This window comes from Coenobita brevimanus, chromosome 108, assembly GCF_032717465.1.
Source record: "Coenobita brevimanus isolate Jiangsu-jjx chromosome 108, ASM3271746v2, whole genome shotgun sequence".
NCBI lineage: Eukaryota > Metazoa > Arthropoda > Malacostraca > Decapoda > Coenobitidae > Coenobita > Coenobita brevimanus.
In genome coordinates this window covers 9,753,390-9,776,656 of record NC_137061.1, presented here as the reverse complement: position 1 = coordinate 9,776,656, position 23,267 = coordinate 9,753,390, and the positions used below count along the sequence as shown (strand labels likewise).

At 43.5% G+C, this 23,267-nt stretch overlaps 1 protein-coding gene across 1 annotated transcript in view; it reads right to left on the bottom strand.

Annotated features, from left to right (window-relative positions):
* The window catches only part of LOC145416881 (protein lin-54 homolog), a 102,174-nt gene that overhangs the window by 70,747 nt on the left and 8,160 nt on the right, over positions 1 to 23,267 (bottom strand). Inside the window, exons 4-8 of the mRNA XM_080285747.1 lie at positions 20,283 to 20,445; positions 18,062 to 18,255; positions 15,765 to 15,941; positions 4,929 to 5,126; positions 3,964 to 4,092 (exon numbers count right to left, since the gene is read on the bottom strand). Coding sequence (XP_080141873.1) covers positions 3,964 to 4,092; positions 4,929 to 5,126; positions 15,765 to 15,941; positions 18,062 to 18,255; positions 20,283 to 20,445 — 861 coding nt within the window. The remainder of the gene's footprint in view (positions 1 to 3,963; positions 4,093 to 4,928; positions 5,127 to 15,764; positions 15,942 to 18,061; positions 18,256 to 20,282; positions 20,446 to 23,267) is intronic.

The following is a 23,267-nucleotide window of genomic DNA, read 5'->3' as shown; positions in this document are numbered from 1 at the left end:
ACGTGTAACCATCTCCTCTAAGACTCTGGTAGTTGTGAGAATGCTCTTGAAGCACGTACAGTAATCCAGTGTTGTGCTGCACTTACAGTAATTCTTTGCACTGTGAGTTATAATTGTTTAACACTGCACATTCTGTTCTTAATTGCACCACACCAGTTTCAACCGCCACTTTGCACTCCACACTTAATCCTTTGCACTCTAAATTCTAATTTCTTAACAATGCACAACACTGTAAATTCCCATGTGGTCTAGTGGCGAGGCATTGCAGTTTATTCACTGTTTATTCACAAACAGGAGCACGTGCGGCATCCATCGCGATAAACATCCACCCTCAGCGATGGTTAGGCAGTAAATGGGGACAGGGTTGCCAGATCTGAGCTTGGCCACATTACCAAACTCCTCAATTTTCATTACCAAAATTAACTTTTCATTACCAAATTCGTAAGGCTAGCATTTATTCTTCACTAATTATATATCTATCTATCTATCTATTGCCAGACGCCTCAATCCCGTTTGGGGTGGCCACAAACAAATCGCCTCCAAGTCGCCCTGTCCCCCGCCATTTCACTACCCTGCTCCCAACTCACACCCCCCTCTCTCATATACCTCTCCACCCCATCCCTCCATCTCATCCTCGGTCTCCCCCTCCCTCTTCCACCCTCCACCTCACTCACATACACTCTCTTCGTCAGTCTTTCACCCTCCATCCTCTCCACATGGCCAAACCACCTCAGTGTGTTCCTCACAACGCTTCCTATCACATCCACATCAACACCACAACGCTCCTTTATATCCTCATTCGTCAGCCTGTCTCTCCACGTGACTCCACAAGCTCCTCTTAAATAACTCATTTCCACTGCTCTCACTCTTGACTTGTGTCCTTCCAACAACGTCCAAGCTTCACTTCCGTACGTTAGAGTTGGTATCACAATACTGTCATGTAGTAACTTTTTTACTTCCATGCTCACTTCCCTGTTTCTTATCACTGCTTTCAAGGAACCAGCAACCTTTCTTCCCTGCTGTACCCTTTCAAGCACTTCACCCTCCAAACCTCCATCCTTACTCATCACACTACCCAAATACTTAAACGTACTCACATTTTCCAATTCCTCACCATCCAACCTCGCTATACATTCACTGACTTCACCTCTCTCAAAGACCATCACTTTACTCTTCCCTACATTCACCTTTAGGTTCCGTTTCTTACACACTCTCTCAAACTCATCCACCAAGCCTTGCAGCTCCCCTTCATCTTCACTCAACAACACAGTATCATCTGCAAACAACAGTACAGGGAGTTTCCAAACACTATCCTCTCTCACCAGGGCCACTCCAACATCCACTACCCTACCTTGTACCTCTTTATTACCCCATCCATGTACAGATTGAACAACCATGGAGACATGACACATCCCTGTTTCAAACCAACTTTCAAAGAGAAAAATTCACTTAGTTCACCATCCACACGCACTGCAGCCTTAGCACCATCATACATACTCTTCACAGCATTCAACAACTTCCCATCTACTCCATATATTCTTAACACTTTCCACAATCCTTGTCTATCCACCCTGTCATATGCTTTCTCCAAATCCATGAAAGCCGCATACAACTTCTTTCCCTTCTCTAGAAACTTTTCCACTAAAGATCTAAGAATGAATATCTGATCTACACAACCTCTTCCCTTCCTAAAGCCTCCCTGTTCTTCTCCAACTAATTTCTCTGTTCTTTCTCTAACTCTGTCTATAAGTATCCTACCATACACTTTTCCTATTATACTAAGAAGACAAATGCCCCTATGATTACCACACACTTCTTTTTCCCCTTTTCCTTTGTACAAGGGAATAATTATACCTGACTTCCAATCCTCCGGGACTCTACCTTCCTCCCAGGCCAATCTGCACATCTTCCACATCCATTCTACTACTATCTCTCCCCCATGCTTCAGCATCTCACCACACACTCCATCAATTCCTGGGGCTTTCCCCGATTTAACTTTCTTCATTGCTTCCACAACCTCTATCCTACTGATTTCTACCTGTCTTCTCACCTCCCTCCTTCTCCCAGCCATTCCCCAGCCACTTATACTCGCATTACTTCCATATATACAGCCACTTATACTCGCATTACTTCCATATATACAAGTGGAAATAAATGTAATCATTCTCTTTATAATTAACAGCATGTTGATTATTTTCATGCTATGTAAGCTAGCAGATTGATCAGAAAGAGCAGACAATCCGCCATCTCCATCCTGTGTATCCTCATACATGTGAAAAATCCGTTTGGAAATGCATTATTCTCATTCATTACCAAACAAATTTTTCATTACCAAATTGGCCCACATTTGGTAATGAAAAATACCAAATGGCAACCCTGACAGAGGAGGGGGGAGGAAGGAAGGGGTGAAGGGACCGTGGTGTAAACAGCTGTTCGGCACCGTGAGGCAATTTCAAATTACAGGTGGGAAAAAAAATCGGATTTTTTTTTTTTTTTGGGGTGGGGTGGGGGGGGTGGGGGGTTCCGAAGGTCCAGGCCCACAACATCCGGTATGTGGGGTGTCCGGAAAGTGGGCGTCCGGATAGTACGGGGATTACTGTAATTGATTCATTTCAGCCATGGCTCGGTGGGTTAGAGCACTCCACTCTGACAGAAGGGTCCGAGGATCGAATCCACCCAAGAGTCATTGGTAGACATCACGAAGGGCATCTGGTCATAAAATGCTACATGCTCCAATTCGAAGTCCTCTACCCAGGGGCAACACCTTAGCCCTTTGGGCATACCTGGTATAAAACCATTTTTTTTTTTTTTTAATGCTCAAACACTCACCAAATTCATCTACCTTCTTGGCCTCCCTCACCTACCTTCCCCCCATCTTCAAACTGTATCCATTTCATCTATATGACAATACATGTAAGCACACTTGTCTATTCTTATCATCACCATCATTATTCGGACTTCCTTTCCCACTCCAGGGCAGAGTGAGGAGTAGCAATGTCCAGACAACCCAAATTTGCCCAGTCCAATGGGCCACGATTCCATTCACTCATCATTCAAGCCCCTGGAATCCTGGCTCTATCTGATACGCCAAAAACATTCACCACTTTCTGTAGCTTTGCATAAACGTATTGGATAGAGTCAATCTGGACGCTGTCATGTTAGGGATGTCAAATCCCTGATCATGTGCTTCTCCTCACAATATTCATCCAGCCAGCTCAATCTCTTTGTCAGTCCCCTAGCCTCAACGACTTCCAAACCTCTCTTCCTCACACACTCATCTACCACAACCCTCCAACTTCTCCTTGGCCTACCTTGCCTCCTCCCTCCTTCAAATTCACTCAGATATACCTTTTTCACCACTCTATTGTTATCCATTCTCTCCACATGACCAAACCATCTCAGTACACTCTCTTCGACTCTGGTGTCCACAGACTTCCTCACTCCATATTTTTCGCGAATCACATTATTTCATATCCTATCCACTCTCTGTACTCCACATATATTCCTCAGCAGACCCATCTCTACTGCTCTCACTCCTGACTTTTTACTTTCATGCCACACCATAGTCTCACATCCATGTGTTAAAGCTGGCACTAACACTCCTTCATGTAAGTCCCATGTAGCTGCAACAATCAAGCCACTGTTTCTTATCACGGCCTTCAATGCACTTTTCTACCAACAAATATTCTTTACTTTATCCATGAGTTACTAACTCAGATTCCACTAATTACCTACAAAACCCACAGTCACAAAAACACCCCCGTTAATACCAACAAACCAATCCTGAATGAGGCAGCCCTAGTATGAATGTATTCAGTTTGGACAATGGGTAATGGCTTTGAAGTGTTATAATATGTAGTGTGACACATAGCTAAACTGAGCATCATGGATGGACCATTTGGTCTATGCCCAGTCAGACACATATAAAAATATTAAATAAATATAATAACACTTGCCACCAACCTGCTGTTGTGAGGTGGGCGGAGCAGGAGCAATTTTGGTTGGAGACTTTGTGGCAAGAGACACTGGAACCAATTTACTGGGGGTTTTCATGGGAGATACTGACCCCATGTTGACACGCTGCACCACAATCTGAAGATGATGTATTAGAAAAGAATTACAGTAAGTGTTGGTTGCATCAATATGTTACTAAACCTGGAAGAGTGGATTTTCATCAGACATTCTAATTCACTGCATGGAGATGGAAGATGTAAAGTTGGAAATGGAATGCACGAAAGCTGAATCATTACCACCAGTGCTCAACGAAATATACGTGACACAGTTACAGTAAAAACTGGGTATCACTGAGACCAATGTGCCAAAAAATTAGAACTATTAAAGCAAAACACCAATAAGGCAAGGGATACCTACATTATGTTACTGGGTGCGTGCATGAGAGGTGTGATGGGAGATAAATGCCTCACCTAGAGGGTACCAGAGAGCCTCCTAAGTCAGTGCTGCTAGAGAGTCAAGTAATCATAACAAGGCCCAAAAATACAAGGTGGTCCACATGCAACACTATACAGGACTTCCACTCTGCCCGGCACTCCCTTCTACGTTGCAGGGACAGATCAGCTTCATCAGTGTCTATACTTCCACTCTGCTGGGCACTTCCTTCTGTGTTGCAGGGACAGCTCAGTCAGCCTAATCAGTGTCTATCCTGCATCATTTATTCATTTTCTACTCCCAATGCCACACCCACACACACCTACAGACTAAGCAATGCCCACAGCAGACAAGATACCATCTGGTGAGGTTCTGGTGGAGCACTATCAATGGCCCACCTCCAACACACCTTACTGGGTGACTAGTTGAGGGTCTTGGATGGAGATACAAGGCACAACTGCTACATCAAGTTACAGAAAGCTTGTCAAAGATAATATGGCATATGAACCAATGATAATACAGCCCAAAAATACCGTACATACCTTGCTAGGTGATTGAGTGAGAGGCTTGGATGGAGATATAAGGCCCATCTGTTGTGCCTGCTGTAGGGTGAGCTTTGTGGGTGATGACTGGGCCTGTCCACTGCCACTCTGACTGCTCACCAACCTCACCTGCTGCTGTCCACCCACACTTCCAACACCTCCACCAGCCTGGCTCGTTATGATCACCTTTGTCACCGTCTGATGTAGGGGAAAAAAATACATATACAGTATATTACTTTCTCATCACCAACATAATCATACTTCCCATTAAAATACCATAAGTCCACATTATAAGCTGATCTTCACAATAAACTTCTTTCAACCTGATGACTTTTTTTTTTTTTTTTTAACCAGAAGATTGCACTAGTTGCATTAAAAATTTTTACTATACCAACCTGTATTTTGGAACACATCCCTGACCTACAGTGAGAGTTGATTACAAGGGGATCCTGATGCTACCAGTAGTTATGTTTATCTAAACCTACTCGTCAAGTGAATGCTCATATAACAAAGAACAGTAGCAATCCCTTACTGCACAAAATTGGTACCATGCCTAGCGTGTGATAACGAAAGCACAGAACCTATGGGTTTATTTTTAATTGGTGCTGGGCATCCCACTCGTACAAATATTCCCTTTACAATAATGCAGATCCACCAAATATGTTACTGTGAGTAACATGATGGTCAGATTAATAGAAAATGAAGAGAAGTGCACAGTATAGAAGAACCATGCATCACACAGAGACCTGAGATGAACCTAAGGTAAGGGGTTCTAAAGCTAAGGGGTGGATAGTTTGTGATCTCCACCACCTGGAATTAACTCCTCAGGTGGGGCCTCATCTTTGAATCCCTAAAAAGCCATCAGAAAGCACAGATGCTGCATCATCATTGTCAGCAGAAACCAGCTCAGCTGAGTGATAACAAAAGTTTTTTAGCTTAAAAAAATAAAAAAAAAAGTGATAATGGCAGGAATGCAGATATTCAACTAGTATAAAAAAAATCCATCCATCAATCATCTAAACCTACACTGCTCCATGTAGAGCGTAGGAGCCCGGGGCTAGTGTCAGGACTCCACATTATAATGATACAACTCATAGCATCACAGACAGATGTAGGAATCTACATTATCATATCCAGATAGTGTAATAGAAAAATTATGATATGTGGTATCTTGACCATATATATTTTTTTTTTTTTTATGCAAGGAACAAGGAACCAAAGGCCATGAGCCTGCAATAAGAGTTCCCTCCAAAAGAAAAACAAAATACAAGAGAGACCCAAATTCAAGATCCATTCATTTCGAGATGCCTGGACACACTGCGTTTGAAAGACTGGAGATCATAGGAAGTAGGAAACACAGACAGAGGGAGACTGTTCCAGAGCTGACCTGTTGCATAAAACGAAGGACTAGAAGTAATGGTTAACTCTTGCATTAGTGAGTTGGACTGAAAAGGGATGAGAGTTTGTTGCTAAACGGGTGCTACGCGCCCGTTATAGATGTGGAGGGATGCAAGCAGACGGTTCAGAGATGCAGTGACCATTGAAGTTGCGAGAGAAAAGAGATAAAGTGGCAACAGTGCGGCGAAGAGACAGAGGTTGAAGGGAGCCAGTAAGAGGAGCAGAGTTAATGAGATAAAAAGCCTTTGACTCCACCCTATTGAGAAAAGCTGTATGTGAGGAGCCTCCCCACACATGAGAGTTGTACTCTAAACCGGGGCGGATAAAACCCCTGTATAGAGTCAACAACTGTGCAGGGGTAAAGAAGGAATGGAGTCAGCTTAGCACACCTAATCTCTTGGAAGCACATTTTACAAGAGATGTAATATGATCTTTCCAAGATAAGTCCCATGTAAATGAAACCCCAAGCATGTTCAAGGATGATGCAGGATTGAGCTGGATATTATTCAACATTAGTGGGTACTCCTATGGAAGATTTTGATGGGTTGATGGGTGTATCTCTGACTGGGGTAAAAATAATCTTGTTGTTTTTAATGCATCAAGACTCAGTTCTTACACCCATCAACCCGTCAAAATCTTCCACAGGTATACCCACTAATGTTTAATAATATTGAGCTTAATCCTGCATCATCCTTGAACATGCTTGGGGTTTCATTTACTCAGGACTTATCTTGGAAAGATCATATTACAGTACAATCCCAGCTATCCGGTATCCAGACAAACGGAATACTCAGAACAACGGGAAAATTCAAGGGCTGGTAAAAATGTCAGTAAGTTATAACTGTGCGCCAATTTGAATGGACCGCCAAACCGCCGTTTGATCGTGTCACGCGAGGCTGGGTGAAGTCAGACAAAGCGAGGTGAAAGCATTTCCTGCTAATGTAAATCCCTAGCAAATCCCCTTAACCACCCCTCCTCTCCCCCTCTTTCCCCTACTCGAATTCAGTCATCCTCCACACCCTCCAAAAATCACCAGTCCGCATTTTGCCACCAGACAGTAAACAAGCTCTCTTGCTATTGTGTTCCACTGATAGACGGTAATTTGTACACTCCGAAATGCCTAAAGTGCAAACTAAACGTAAGCGTATCGTGCTTACCTTGAAACAGAAGCTGGACATATGCAACAGACTTGAAAAAGGCGAACATTATAAAACACTAATGGCTGAATATAAATGTTAATAGGAATGAAAGTTTACTTTGTTGGAAGAAAAATAAATAAATAATATGCCTGCATTTCATACATACATCATTTATTTTATTTTCTGCAAAACAGCTGAGTGGCGGGTGAGGGGTGGAGTGATGGAGGTCAGGTAGGGAAGAAGAAGAACAGTCGGAAACGTAAACAAACTCACGTGGGGGCACAGGTGTCGTGATAATTCTACAGTGCAGTCTTAACACATCATCAGTTCACCAATAAATGTTCAAGCTTTTATTTCTTTATTTTATTTTTCAATTTTTATGAGTACAGTACATTTAATGAATACAGTAATTCGGTAAACAATGGACTGGTGCACTTTTGCAGTACTGGAAATTGCTAGACATTGCACGCACGTCCGTTATGACCATGGTGTGTGTTTACAAGGCAGTTTTTCAGGCGGAATCTCTTAGTGTAACCCCTAATGTGACTGGTGAGTACCTGAACTGCATTTACTGCTGTGATAGCCTTTGTATAGATTTGACTTGAAAATCAGAAATACGAGAAAAATCTGTAACCGGGAAGGTAAATTCCCCAAGCCACCCGGTTAACTGGGATTGTACTGTACATCTCTTGTAAAATCTGCTTCCAAGAGATTGGGTGTGCTAAGCCGACTCCGTTCTTTCTTTACCCCTGCACAATTGTTGACTCTATACAGGGGTTTTATCTGCCCCTGTGTGGAGTACAACTCTCATGTGTGGGGAGGCTCCCCACATACAGCTCTTCTCAATAGGGTGGAGTCAAAAGCTTTTCGTCTCATTAACTCTCCTCCTCTTACTGACTCCCTTCAACCTCTGTCTCTTCGCCGCACTGTTGCATCTTTATCTCTTTTCTATCGCTACTTTAATGGTCACTGCTCCTCTGAACTGTCTGCATGCATTCCTCCACCTCTACGACGGGCGCGTAGCACCCGTCTAGTAGCATACTCTCCTCCCTTTTCTGTCCAACTCTCCAATGCAAGAGTTAACAGTTACTCCAAGTCCTTCGTTTTATGCAACAGGTCAACTCTGGAACTGTCTCCCTCTGTCTGTATTTCCTACTTCTTATGATCTCCAGTCTTTCAAACGCAGTGTGTCCAGGCATCTCAAAATGAACGGATCTTGAATTTGGGTCTCTCTCTTGTATTTTGTTTTTCTCTTGGAGGGAACTGTTATTGCGGGCTCATGGCCTTTGGTTCCTTCTTCCTCGCTAAAAAAAAAAAAAAAAAAAAAAAAAACTGAGTCTGATGCATTAAAAACAACAAGATTATTTTTACCCCAGTCAGAGATACCAGCCAAGTCAGATATCACGTGTGCCATAGCCTCATCCCTAGTTTGTTGAAGTAGCTGCTGAGATGGACGTTGCAGAAACCGAATGGAAAGGTGAGAGGTGGATAGGATTAGATGTACAGCTTAGAAGATCATTGATGAATAAAAGAGAGTTGGCGATAGGACAGAGCCCTGAGGAACACCACTGTTGATAGATCTAGAAGAACGATGGCTGTCCACAACAGCAGCTATAGAATGACCAGAAAGGAAACTATAGATGAAAGCACAGATACAAGGATAGAAACCATAATAGGGAAGTTTGGAAATTATAGATTTATGCCAGACTCAACTGAAAGAAATGGCAAAGCTTTCGCCAAAGTCCCGAAAGGAGGATGACCAGGAGTCTGAAAGGTAGGTGAGAAGATCGCCAGTGGAGTGTCCCTGACAGAACCCATACTGACGATCAGAAAGATGGTTGTGATAGGACAGATGCTTTAAAATTTTTCTGTTAAGAATAGACTCAAAAACTTTTGAGACACAGGATGTTAAAGCAATTGGACGATAGTTAGAGCGTTGGGAATAGTCACCCTTCTTTGGGACTGGCTGAATGAGAGCAAACTTCCAGCAAGAAGAAACGGTACAAGTTGAATGGCAAAGGGGAGTTTGCCCACGCAGGGTGTAAGCACAGATGCACAGTTCTTGAGGACAGCAGGAGGGATCCATCAGGCCCACATGCCTTGTTAGTATTAAGGCCAACTGAAGAAATTTTGATGTCAGCCATGAGGAAGTCAGGGGGGGGAAGTGATGGAGGAACAACACCGGAATCGTCTAAGGTGGAATTGGAGGAGAAAGCCTGAGTGAAGAAATCTGCTTTATCAGTAGAAGAAATAGCTACAGAGCCATCACAGTAGAAAAGAGGAGGGAAGGATGATGAGATAAAGTTGTTAGAAAGGTTTTTGGCAAGGTGCCAGAAGGAGCAGAAAAAATTCAAGTTGGAGAGTTGAGAGCATTCAGTACGGATGAAATTATTTTTAGCAGAGTGAAGAACAGACTTAGCACGATTCTAGGCAGAAACATAAAAAAAATATGATTCAGGGGTGGGCTGGCTCAGGTACCGTTTATAGGCCGTCTCCTTGTTGCCGACGCATTAGAAAAAGTGTGATTAAACCAAGGCTTTCCTGCATTAGTCAAAGGATATGAGAAGGGAATGCATACTTCCATGCCCAAGAGAATAACCTCTGTAATGCACAAGACACACTCAGATGGCTCCTGGCCATAGAAGCAATAATCATTCCACAGAGAATCAAAAGTAATCACTCTAATATCCGGACGCCCAATATCCGAACATCCCCACTATCCGGACATAAGAATGTTTCATGCTATACTTTTTTCCATACTATACTTACCTCATTTCACTCTTTAATGTCCTTTATTGGTGTGAATAGGGTGTCAGGAGCTATGCATGTGCAGTAGGAAGGTGTTTTTCTGAGTTAGGCTAGGTTAGGGTCCATAAGTACCAGTCCAGGAGCCAGTCACCAGAATTTTTATTATTGTATGAACCTACTTCTAAACCCTCATTTTATGTTTCTTTTGCATTTATTTCAGTCATTTATGTGCCTTATTGGTGTGATTTGGGTCTTAAATAGGTGCTATGCATGTCCAGAGGGAGTTATATAGGTGTTTCTCTGAGTTAGGGTCCATAAGTACAAGTCCATAAGCTGGGGCCCAATATCCGGACAGAACCAATATCCGGACCTACCTATGGCTCTATTACATCGGATATTGGAGTGATTACTGTACTGCCTGAGGGCCTCCCAATCCGCAGCCCCAAAGTGCCACAGACGACGTTTCTTTGGAGGGCCCACAGGCCATACTGGAGCGATAGGACAGGTTAAGATACTAAGGTTATGATCTCAGGAGCCCAATGGAGAGAAAAGATTAACACCGTAAGCAGAAGGATTAGTTGTAAGGAAGAGGTCAAGTAGGTTGGAGCTCTCTCCAAGGCAGTCAGGGATACAGGTAGGGTGCTGTACAAACTGCTCTATACTCAGTTTTTTTTATCGAGGTGAAGATGCACTTGACAGATTGGTGATGATTGGCTGAATGAAACATCACTCCATAATCTCTTTACTCATTAGCATTATGAACTGACAAAATATATCTGAGGGGGAAATTTGGGTTAGTAAATGGTATTCAGACATGTTGCATTTAGCCAATCATTACCGACCTGTCAAGTGCATCTTTGCCTCAGTAAAAAAAACTGAGTATAGGTCGTTAAGGATAGAAAAGATATAGGCTTGTTCACCAGGTGGATCAGTGAAAGGAGAGGAGAGCCAAAGGCGGTGGTGAACATTTAAATCACCTAGAATGGAGATATCAGAGAAAGGAGAAATGAATAGAATGTGTTCCATCGTAGAAGTGAGAGAGTCGAGAATTTTTGATAGTCAGTAGAATTAGGAGATAAGTAAACAGCACAGATATAATTAGTCAGAGAATGACAGGAGAGCCGAAGCCAGAGAGTAGAGAATTCAGAAGAATCAAGTTCAGGAACATGAGAGCAAGATAGGTCGCTGCGTACATATACACAACATCCACCTTTGGCTTTGAAAGGAGAATAGAGAAAGTAGGAGGATTCAGAAAAGGATTTGGTGTCAGTTACCTCAGACAGCTGAGTCTTGGTAAGGAAGAGAAGGTGAGGTTTAGAGAAGGAGAGGTGATGTTCGACAGAGAGAAAGAGGAAAGGCCGCGAATGTAGCAGAAATGAAGAAGTGAGTCAGACAGTGGTTCCAGGCATTTTTCTGAGTCGTCACCGGGAGAGGGGTGGATGGTGGTCCCCTTCCCTCCCCTGGGAACTCTGAGGCATGGTTTGGGTGCTCTATTTTTTTTTTTTTTTTTTTTTAAATAAAAAGGAATGTAGTGTGTACTGTGCATGTAGACTGGTGTGGACAGTTAGAGAAACTTGTATTTGAGAGCATGCTGGCCTACTCTCTGTGTTACTGGAACACTGGAAAAGTTCAGCAAAGGGGGATGGTCAGGAACTAGTTCCGAGGGCTGATGAAATGGGAGATCCACCTCTCCCTGTCATCAGCTTTCCATGGTGAAGGTCTGCCTGAAGAAGGCTGTGATTGTAGTCTGCCTGGTCACCCTCTTCTTCTACTCCAGCATCGTCCTGTACACTTTCATCCCCTCCTCAAGTTGATCAGTTGCATCCCTGCTTCGTCCTGGGAGGGGGTCGTGTGTAAGCATAAGCTCAATTATCTCTTCCAGCTTTGTTAGCATCTCCCTCAGGATGGTTATATTCAGAGCTTGCACTTCAGGGATGACCTCCTCCTCCTCTGCCTCCTGGTGCGGCAGCTGGATCTCCATATTGAGGAGCTCCTCGTTGCTGAGCTCCTCCCTATGGCTCTCGAGAACATCCTCCACGTCATCCTTGTCGAGCTCCCCAAGGCCTGCCTCATGTGATAACTGCACAATGTCCTGGCGCAAACGCAGAGATCCTACGCCCTCAGGGAAGCCACTGAAGGAGTGGAAGCACTCTGGCCACAGCTCCCACCACACACTGTTCATGGTGGCCTGGCTAACCTCATGCCACGCTGCAGTGATATGCTCTAAGGCAGGGGTTCTCAACCTGGGGTACGCATACCCCCAGGGGTACGTGAGAGGAATTTTGGGGGTACGTGACAGGTTTATCACAATACTTCGGTTTTGAATAACTTCAAAACTGTTTGTAGAAAGTGGCCTACATGTGCTAGGCTAGATGTGTCCTCCACTAGAACCAGGACACTAAGTGACAACGTTAACAAGGAAACTCTTGGAGTTATGTCATTTGAGAGAAAGCTCTCTTGGACTACACTTGCCACACAACCTTGCAAACCCATAATACAGTAGTCACCCTTGCTCCTTTTCTATCGATCACGTAACTCCTCACGCGTAACGAGCAGGTACCAAAGTGAGACGCACTGTTCGCCTCTCACTGTCACCCACTCACCACCCTTCCCTCACTACCCTCACCCTTAGGTTTCCAGTGTATTTGTAGTCTGATTTTTTTTCCTCGTTTAAGTTGCCACGGATTTTGCTTGCGGCTACGAAGACATGTGCCTGCACTGCAGCCATAATAACTGGTAATGGTTTCCTTCTACATACCGCTGTGAGCAGGGATTCTCAGCACTGTGCTTGATTAAAAACAAGTTACGTTCACGTCTTGCAGTCAAAGACGACATAAGAGTGGCTCTCTCAAAGACTGTGCCGAGGATTGACTTGTTGGCAGCAAAGAAACAGGCCCAACCATCTCACTGAATTAGTATATACTTGTATTTTAATGCAGTCACACACACTGACTTCCCTATGAGTAAGTAACTAGTTACTAATAACAGTTGCGAGGCTTAACAATCAGCATTAGTTCGCAGTCAGTGGAACACAAAGCCTTAATTCTATTTTGTTAATTTTTTCATGCTAGTGACGCTAGTCACGCACACAGTAATTTCCCCATGAGTAACTAGTTATAAGCTGTATATAGCACCACTACCTCACAGTCACAGTTATTGGAAAAATGTGTCTGATTTAGTACTGTTTTATTATTATTTTTATGCTATTCACACACACACTGACTTACCTATCACTGTTACTAGTTACAAGTTGCAACTAGCTGCAAGCAGCACTAGTTCACTGTCACAATGATGGAAAACTGTCTGTTATAGTTCTGTTTTAGTAAATGTATTGCATGCTAGCAGCCAGTCACATAGTGTTTCCCTATGACAGTAACTTGTTCCTATCAACACTACCTCATAGTGACATACATTAATTGAAAAGTTTGTCTGCTCCACATATATAACACAATTTAAACTTAATAAACTAAGTCAATAAACCATGCATTTCTTTTTACCCTTCCTGATGCTGCATTGTGGGTAAGGGGTACGTGACCAATACTGAAAGACTTCAAGGGGTACATAAGATTAAAAAGGTTGAGAACCCCTGCTCTAAGGCAAGGTGTATGTCGCAGCCCTTCCAGAATTGCCGCACTGTTGTCTTGTCATCACTGTCACAGGCCCTTAACAACTGCTGCACAGTGCAGCGCAGGTAAAAGCTTTAAAAGCAGTGATCACCCTTTGGTCCATCGGCTGCAACAAGGATGTGGCGTTGGGGGCAGGACCACCACCTCTATATTGCTGACCCATTCCTTCATCGCAGGAGGGTGCCTAGGTGCGTTGTCTACCACCATGAGAGATCTGTTCGCCAAATTCTCCCGCGAGGCATACCTCTTAAGCATACGAGAGGTACAAGTGGAAATATGACGAACAGATATCGGAAATCAGCCAGGCCTTCTTGTTTGTCTTCCAGATAACCCCAAGGTTCTTCTTAACATACCCCACCAGAGCCCTGGGGTTCTTGGAGTGGTAGACAAGGAGCAGCTTCAACTTGAGGTCGTCCTCAGGGTTGCCCCCCAGCAGCAGTGTCAGCTAGTCCTTCGAGGGTTTGAATCCTGGTGTAGACTTTTCCTCCGTTGCAAGATATGTCTTGGGGGACATTCTCTCCCAAAAGAGGCCAGTCTTGTCAAAATTCAAGGCCAGCTTCGCACTGTAGCTACCCTCCGTGATGATGTGTTTAAGTTTATCAGGAAACATTGCCGCCGCCACCGTCTCTGCACTCGCCACCTCACCGTACATACGTGGTGGAGGTTTGCTCGCCTCCTGAACTGGTCAAGCCACCCATGGCTCGCCTTAAAGGTCTCGCCTCACCTTTATTTCATCCCATAGTGAGAGAGCCTTGCTGCATATAACTGCCTGGCTCATGGGTGCCTTGCGCTGGTTCTGATCCTCCACCCATGTGCACAGCATCCACTCCAGCTCCTCCATCACAGGCTCTCGCTGGCGGGTGATACAGGAGGCGGATAAGGTTGCAACTTCCCAGCAGCAACCTTAATGGTCTCCTTCTTGATGGTGGTGGAGACGGTCGACTGGGCCATGTGGAGAGCTGATGCGATAGCAAACGCACCTTCGCCTTTGTCGTGGCGCTTAAGAATGTCTAGTTTTACCTCTAGTGACAGTCTTACGCACATGCTTCGCGGGAACATCACCAGCACCACCACTAGCAGGCTGCTTACCACCACGACTAGGGCCTCCATTAGCACCACCTGTAGCCCCACCACATGCAACACCCTTACTAGACTTTTTCACACTTATTTAAGCCAATTCACACAACATCATACTCCACGCACAATTAGTATCACTGCTCTACTCACGGCACTGCTCAAACACAGTTACAATGCACTACAATAGCAGCTTGCATAATGTTGGTGGAGCAATACGATGTGTGATGGGTGAGCGTAAGAGAGTTCCACACTCTGAGATGGCCGGTGCAAGAAGAATGATAAGGGTGAGTGCGGCATGATCGATGGCTGTGGAGCTTGTGCGAGCATTTCTGCGCATCCTGGGAGGCAGGTGGGCTCAGCTGGCTGCGGGAAGGAATGTGATCCAAAATTTCGGCCTGTCGCCTGTGGATGCGACGTCAGAGGGCCCATCATTAAACCAGGGCTCTGCCGTCGGGTAACGGGATTTGGTGGTATTTGTACCTCCATTGCTAAACCAGGGTATCGCATCTAGGGGTATCGTATATCGAGGTATTACTGTAGCTGTTATTCCAACTCTGCAATCACAATGGGGAGAGGGCAATTTCAAGCTAGAGTGGAGTAAAATGGGTAGGAAACACATGTACTGCAACCCACTGTGTCCCATTTAATAACCAGTGTTCATTTCAGCTGGCAAAACTTTGGTGGGCTTTGTGGCATTTGTTAAATCCAATGAAGTATCTGCTATACCAGAATTTGTTACAGAAAGGACTTACTCATCAAACCTGTAACAATGAATTCTCATAAAATGGATGTTCATATAAGACAACCTTAATGTACAATGCATGAGAAATGGGCATTGCAGCCATTACCTGTTGTGTTTGTGGTGTGGACTGGGAGACTACATGGTGCCTGGATGTGCCAATCTGTGCTGTGTTAACCATGACTGGCTTGCTGCCACTGCCTCCTAGACCTGACACTGTCGTCACCACCTGCCCTCCTGCTGTTATGATGCGGTTCCCAACTGATCCTAGTGGCACTGAATTGGCCTACAAGAAAAAAAGATTAAAGAGATTTTATTTCAATATCATGAAGTGAGTTTTAGTACACTCTGCTTCATCACCCTCATTATCCAAACATGGATGCACTGGAAGTATAAAAAGTCATGGCTGTACACTGCTTCATCATCCTCATTATCCAAACATCGGAGGCACTGGAAGTATAAACAGTCATGGCTGGGGTGCATTTTAACTCACCATACCGGTACTGGTGAAAACAGCAAATGATGTTTTCTGACCAGCCTTAAATATACTGTAACTGTAGCATCGCTGAAATACCGTATATGGATAAAGCAAGCGCTTTCATCAACTGTGACCTGCATCGCAATATGAAACGGTGAGCAAGGGAATGGGCTAGAATGTTGGTGGGTGGTAAGGCTGTGATATCAAAGCATACAAGGTCTGTTCAGAAAGTATCCAACATTAAGCTATAAAAAAATAATTAGCAAACCTGTTGAGCTAGAACACTAACCCCCTCAAAGGGCCCCTACTGAGTGACACATAGCCCCGCGTTCATCCCACAGCCTGAAACATTTTTCAGTCAATTTTTGGTATCTCCTGCAGGTGATTCGTTGCAAACGTCATCTTTTCTCCCGAATGAACATTGTTCAAGACATACTGGAGTGTGCAAATCATGATCCAGACTTTCTGAAGACTGTTATCACTGGAGATGAGACTTGGTTGTACACGAACGACCCAGAAACCAAAGCACAGTCATCCCAGTAAAGGTATGCAGGGTCGGCTCAGGGGAAAAAAAAAAAAAAAAAAAAAAAAAAAAAAGGCCTACAGCAAGGTGAAATGCACTCACATGTTGCGTTTTTTTCTGACTACCATGGTGTTGTGCATCATGAATACGCATAAGGTCTGACTGTTAACAAACATTACTACTTTGATGTTATCGGTCGTCTTCGTGAAGCAGTTCGGAGGAAGAGACCAGACCTTTGGAAAGGCAAGTTGGTAACTTAACCATGACAATGCCCCTGCCCATTCTTCTCAACTGATTCAGGAACTTTTGACCAAGCACAACATCCCTCAGGTCCGGAAGACTCCCTACTCACCAGACATGGCTCCGTGTGACATTTGGTTATTCCCAAACTCAAAACTCCACTGAAGGGTTCCTGATCTGAGACGAGAGAAGAGATCATGATGAATGTGATGAACCACCTGCAGGAGATACCAAAAATTGACTTTGAAAAATGTTTCAGGCAATGGAAAGAACGCTGGGCTACATGTGTCAAGTCAGATGAGGCCTACCTTGAGGGGGATTAGTGTCCTAGCTCGTCAGGTAAGCTATTTTTTTGTTCTGAGCCTAAGGTCAAACACTTTCTGAGCAGCCGTTGTATGGTGTGAAAATGCATTTTGTAAGGTTGCACAGAAAGTTTATCAATGAATGAAAGTGCCATGGGTGGGGGAAAAAAAAAAAAAAAAAAGAAGTGGGATGAGCTGTTATTGTAAGAGGGGGTGGTGATGGGTCATAAGAGTGTACTCGAAGGATATGGGAGATGAAGGATTAATGATTTGAGTGCAGTGATGGTTATTTCAAAGTTCCTCCTGCAAGAATAAGATAACACTTGCACTACTTCCATATACCGGGCATACTCTCCGACAAGTGTGATAATATACGGACAGTTCTCATTATTAATACGGGATGAGAGCAGTGCTAAAACATCAAAATACTTTACATGTACTTCCTACTGTAAATCTAGAGAAACTGGCAAATTAATTTCACAGGTAGTAATTCAATTTTATCTATTTACTGCCAGACATCCATTCCCATAAGGGGTGGTCACAAACAAATCACCTCCATGTTGCCCTGTCCTTTGCCATTTAGCTGCTTTCCCTGAAACTCCTTCCCCTCTCTCTTATATATCTCTCCACCACATCCCTCCATCTGATCCTTAGTTTCCTTCTATCCCTCTCCGCCTCACTCACATACACTTTCCTAGTCAGTCTTTCATTCACGTTCCTCTCCATATGGCTAAACCATATTAACACTTTCTATCACATCCACTTTCACAATTTTTGTTAAATTTACTGTGGACCTAAACACAAAACAAGAGTGTCGATGAGGGTACTTATAACAAAGACTCCTTGTAAATGGTATGCCTTACCTGATTTTGCTGTAACACTACAAACTGTCCCAGGTTGCTCTTGATAACTTGTGTGTTCTCCGTGACAAGCTGTGAGGAGGAATCAGCTGCGGAAGACACAGCTGCCAAGAGTGCTGCAGTGCTGGGTACGTCTCCACCTCCACCAAGGTCATCACCACCCATGCCAATATACTCACTGCCCATGTCCATCTCGCCTGGTAAAGTAAAATTAATCTCCCGTAAGCCTGAGCTGTGATGAAGACTGATAGCTTTGTGGGTCCTCAAGTAATATGTCATGGTGCTGTGCTAATTTCAGTGTACTTTGCCTTCACCTGAACACAACCATATACACCTCTGTTAAGTATCATTATACACAATCCACTTCAATTACAAGGCAACCTATCTCACACGAGAAGAAAATATATGGCATTATGCTTTAACTCTCTTGCTGTCATGGATGCATTAAGGTATTTCAAACAGGCATAATACAAATATTTAGATGAGGGGAATCTAAGCTGTCAATTGAGTAAATTGAGATAAACTTCAATACTTTTTGGATTCAAGACTTTCCCACAACTGAACAAATCAACCTGTGGTAAACTGAGTAATAGTAAAACTTGTAACCCCAAGCTCATCTGAACAGGAACTTAGTGAAATATGACTGCAGTTGTCCTCCTCCTGCAGCTCACCATCCTTCTTTCAGGGGGACAGGGAGCTGAGGGATTTCTGTTTATGTAGGCAACAGAGCAGCTTGGCTATAACAGCGCCACCATATACAAGTGTCCCTCTCCAGTACAACTGCCTGAGTTTTTAGTGTTTAACTACAACCTGTCTGGTCGAGCAGACCTGTCAACCACATGCTAGCATCTGCTTCTGTGGGGCTTTCTTACAGCACGGTACATACACCATGCAAGGAACTAGCATCCCCTGGTGGCATACAGTGACCTCATCAAGGCTGAACCATGGTCCTTCCCCATGGCGAGATGTGGGGAAATATGAGGTACAGCTCCAGGATGGATGTTGTAACTGTTTCATTCCATCATAAGTAGGCTCCATGTCAGTGCCAAAATAGTCTGAGTTGTTGTTGGTGATCAACCCCACACTGTCTGGCCGAGCACATCCGTTAACCACAGGCAAGCAACTGCCCCAAATGTCTCTCCCAGGCAATGAAATGATGTTCCCTTGCAGCTGACAGTGCCACATCACAGCAAGGTGTGGGGAAGAGTGTGGAGGTTTGGTTCCTGGACAGATGCTTCGTTTGTCTCTCTCCATCCAGTTAACAGGGGCACCATAGCAGGCTCCACTTCACCACATAATCTGGTTATATGGTTATCACACAGCACTGCAAATGGTTTCCTGGGTTAGACAAAACCATTAGGCTTGTCTCCCAGAGCAGTGCCAAATGAAGTGGGACGAGGAGTAATAAAGAGTAACAGAAAGTAAAGGGAGAAGCAGGAAAGGAGGAGGACTGACAAAGAGAGGTAGGCAACACCATATCAAGTGAGTGGATGATGGTAAAATGACTTAACCCATACAATCCCGCCGTCAGAATGGCGCCGACAGTACAAAACGTCTCGAGTAATCCCAGCAACGTGACGGTGCCGACAGCAAAATTCGAGCGCTGTAGTGCATCTTTAACTGCTTCAGTCTAGCTAATTTTTTGCTAAGGAGTAGCTTAATATATTGGCAACATTGTGCACAAGCACTTGTAGCACTGAGTTTGGTTCTGCATGGCTGGGTGACATCAGTGTGCCACTATCCAACACAGCATTAGAATCTCGCAGAAGACACGCCATTTTTCCACCTCATTGGGCTGGAGGAGGCAGTTGAAACTGTCACATGGACCCTCTATCCCTTCATTTAGTGATTCTATAGAGGAGGAAGACCTGGACGACTCTTCTGGGGAGAAATATGAGCCAGTGGAGAAGGATATTGAGAACAGGGATTCCCCCATTTTCCTCCCCCGTTCTCTCTCATCCCGCCCAGCTGGGTGGGAAAACGTAGCTCACGGCTTGGGAAACTGGGCTAGAAACACGATGGATGGCCATCCTGCACTTATTTCTCCTATAAGGAGTACTTTTTTTTGCTTTTCCTTGATTTATATATCCTTTTGTTTTATGCAATAAAATTTTGTTCTGTTTTTGGTCCGGGATTGGGTGGGTATAAAATTGCAAAAATGCCTGGGATGGTACGGGTTAATGCATCCATACAAACTGTTGACAAATAATGTCACTGAACTCACCTATAACCTGTGCATGTTCTGCCAGTGTGTCCACCTCCATGGGTTGGTGGTGGTGGTGGAGGGGCTGGGTCTCCTCCACCCCTCCCTCTCCACCCCCAGCAACCTCCACAAACTTGCCCACTGTCACCCCATCTGAGATCAGCACCCCACCTGTGTCCACCACCTGCAGTAGATTCAATAAATTACTGCATATCATTATCATCATCCTGATCTCTTTTCCCACCGGAAGATTCAGTGAGGTAGGTTTCAGGAAGAAGAAAAAGAAAAACAGGGTACAAGGAGAAACTAACCAAAAGTATGCCCATTTTTGTGTACCGTACTCTAACTCAGGCCCCTGGAATCCTGACTACATTCAACAGACGTGAACATCAACACTCATGCATTTCAAACACCTATCGGCTAAAGTCTATCCCAATCAAACAACGAAATGCAGTTCGGGTACAATATAGCATGTACAGGCAGTTCTTGTTATAATTATGGGATATGTTCTAAAATAACAATACCCCTTGCCGACAACAATTACTGTATAGGTTAGTCCCGTTATAAGTGCATCCACCATGTGAGAAATTGCTGATACGAGAACAGGCAACTTAGACCCCAATTCGGCGATAAGAGTGAAGAATGGAGAGTGAGAGACTAACAAGGAGAGTGTATGTCAGTGAGGTGGAGGCCAAGGATGAGATGGAGGGATGGAATGGATAGGAATAATTATGAGAAAGGGGGGTGTAAGCTGGGAGGAGGGCAGTGAAATGGAGGGGGACAGCACAACATGAAGGAAATTTGTGGCCGTCCCTTACAGAATTAAGACATCTGGCAAATGACAGACAGAAGTTATGTACTCCATTATACGAGTTTTCATGATTCTATTTTTTACTCCGTTATACGAGTTTTCTCTATCTAAGCAGTCCTCCATTCACATATCCCACTTGTATATTGAGACCTGCCTGTACTGTTAATTGGAACAAACTGATTAATATGCATCTTAAGTAGCAGCAAAGTTCTAAAAAATAGTTCTTTCTATAATTAAATAAGGGCATAACTATTTTGCAAAAAATAATCATAATAAATCAACAAAGATGAGCTCCTTATAACAATGACGAGTAAGATAATGTATTTTATATTTTACTCTGACTACCTTCAGATGATCATAATCTGAGTTAATAGTGAAACCTGGTTGTGAAAGGACTACTACAGACTATTTCTCACTCTACAAAACAGTCGCTTGGAAAAAAAAAAAAAAAAAAAAAGGGGGGGGGGGATTAACCCACTGAATCATGTTGTACACTTTTACCTATACTGGTAGCTATTATTCTTGGTAACTTCAACTGAAGTTAATTAGCTTATGACAGACTTTTTAAAATGGAGGGGTTAGACACAGTGTTTATTCTCTTACACTACCACAGTGCTCTTCTAAGCTGAATAATACTGTCTAGTTGCAGCAAGAATGACATACACAGTATATGTTCAGGCTGCAGGGCTTGAGTAAAATATGAAGTCATACAGAATTTAGCCCTTGGGCTGCAGTGACATGCATTGACTGTAGTTCATTCATTCATTCATTCATGTAATCCAGTGTTGCCCCATAAGAAGTGTAGGAGCCTGGGGCTAGGCAAGATGGTCCTCACATTTAGGATGAGAGTGAACAGCCTCACTCATCCCTGAGTAGCATTATGTGTGCAATAAGCCCCAACCACCTCTTGGATATAAACCTGCATTGGCTCAATCTGATTGGAGGGCCCTAATTACCCACCAAACCACCAGACGCCAAAATTTGGTTATATGGTTACCACCCAGCATAGTAAATGGTTTCCTGGTGCAGGCTACAAGAAACCATTTGGCTTGTCACCCAGTGTTGAGTCACCGTAGACAGAAGGAAGAGGAAAGAAAGACAGACAGACAAAAGAGGAAAGAAGGAAGAATGGAAAGAAGGAAAGAAGAGGGGAAAGGGCAGGCACCCAAGAGCAGCACTAAAAAAAATAAATAAATAAATAAGAAAATAAACAAAATAATTACCCTGGACCAAAAAATAAATTTCGATAGCTTTTAACATTTCTGGTGTACTACATTTCTCCTGCGCATGGTAAAATTAGTTAGGACTAAAGAAAAGAAAATGCAAAGTTAAGTCATTAGCAGCCAACAGATTAATGATCCAACACCTACTGTCAGCTGTATGCACTCACAACCTAGCACTTCCATATTCTGAATTTCAATTAAGACAGATGACCATCAGTACTATCCCTTCATCCCTCCAGCATGGGAACATATTCTACTGATTTATATTTGCTATCTCAAGATGATTTTATTCAGTTCTGGGGAGACATCTGTAGTGAAGGAATAAATGAAGGCTCTCAATTCCCCCGTTTAAAATGTTCTTACAAGCTTATGAGATAACCTGGAGATAGGTATAATATTAAAATTACAGTAAACTCTGAAGTATCCACTGCAACAATATCCGGCCCAACGCTATATGCAGCTCTGCTGACTCGGCTCTATTAAAGCAATATCTGGCAAAATTATGCAATACTTGGTGCCAAAACGGGATGTAACCGGCAGTTCTATGCAAAATTTGGTGTTGAGTTGTATCAACCAGCTCATAAGCAGAAGCCAACCAGCACTGTATTATTAATATTACAGTATTTTATCTTAACTTTATTGTATTTTATGCTTAATTTTCATCTTTTAATCATGGGAAAGTTTTTAAGATAGAAGGCTAAGGCAGATAATAATGCAACATCCTGCTTGTCGCCAAATATTGAGCCGATAGGGGGGCACTATGCAATATTTGGCGTTTTGCTAACAGGTGTAGGGCTTATGCCAGATAACTGAGTGTTTACTGTACTTTATTGGACTGGGGGGAAAAAAAAAAAAAAATGATAAATTAAATTAAATACCACCATACAATTTTACTTAGCACAGATCAGCCTATAATTATCAACCTGTTAACATCTTCAACCTGCAGACACTGTTATTTGTTACATACTAGAT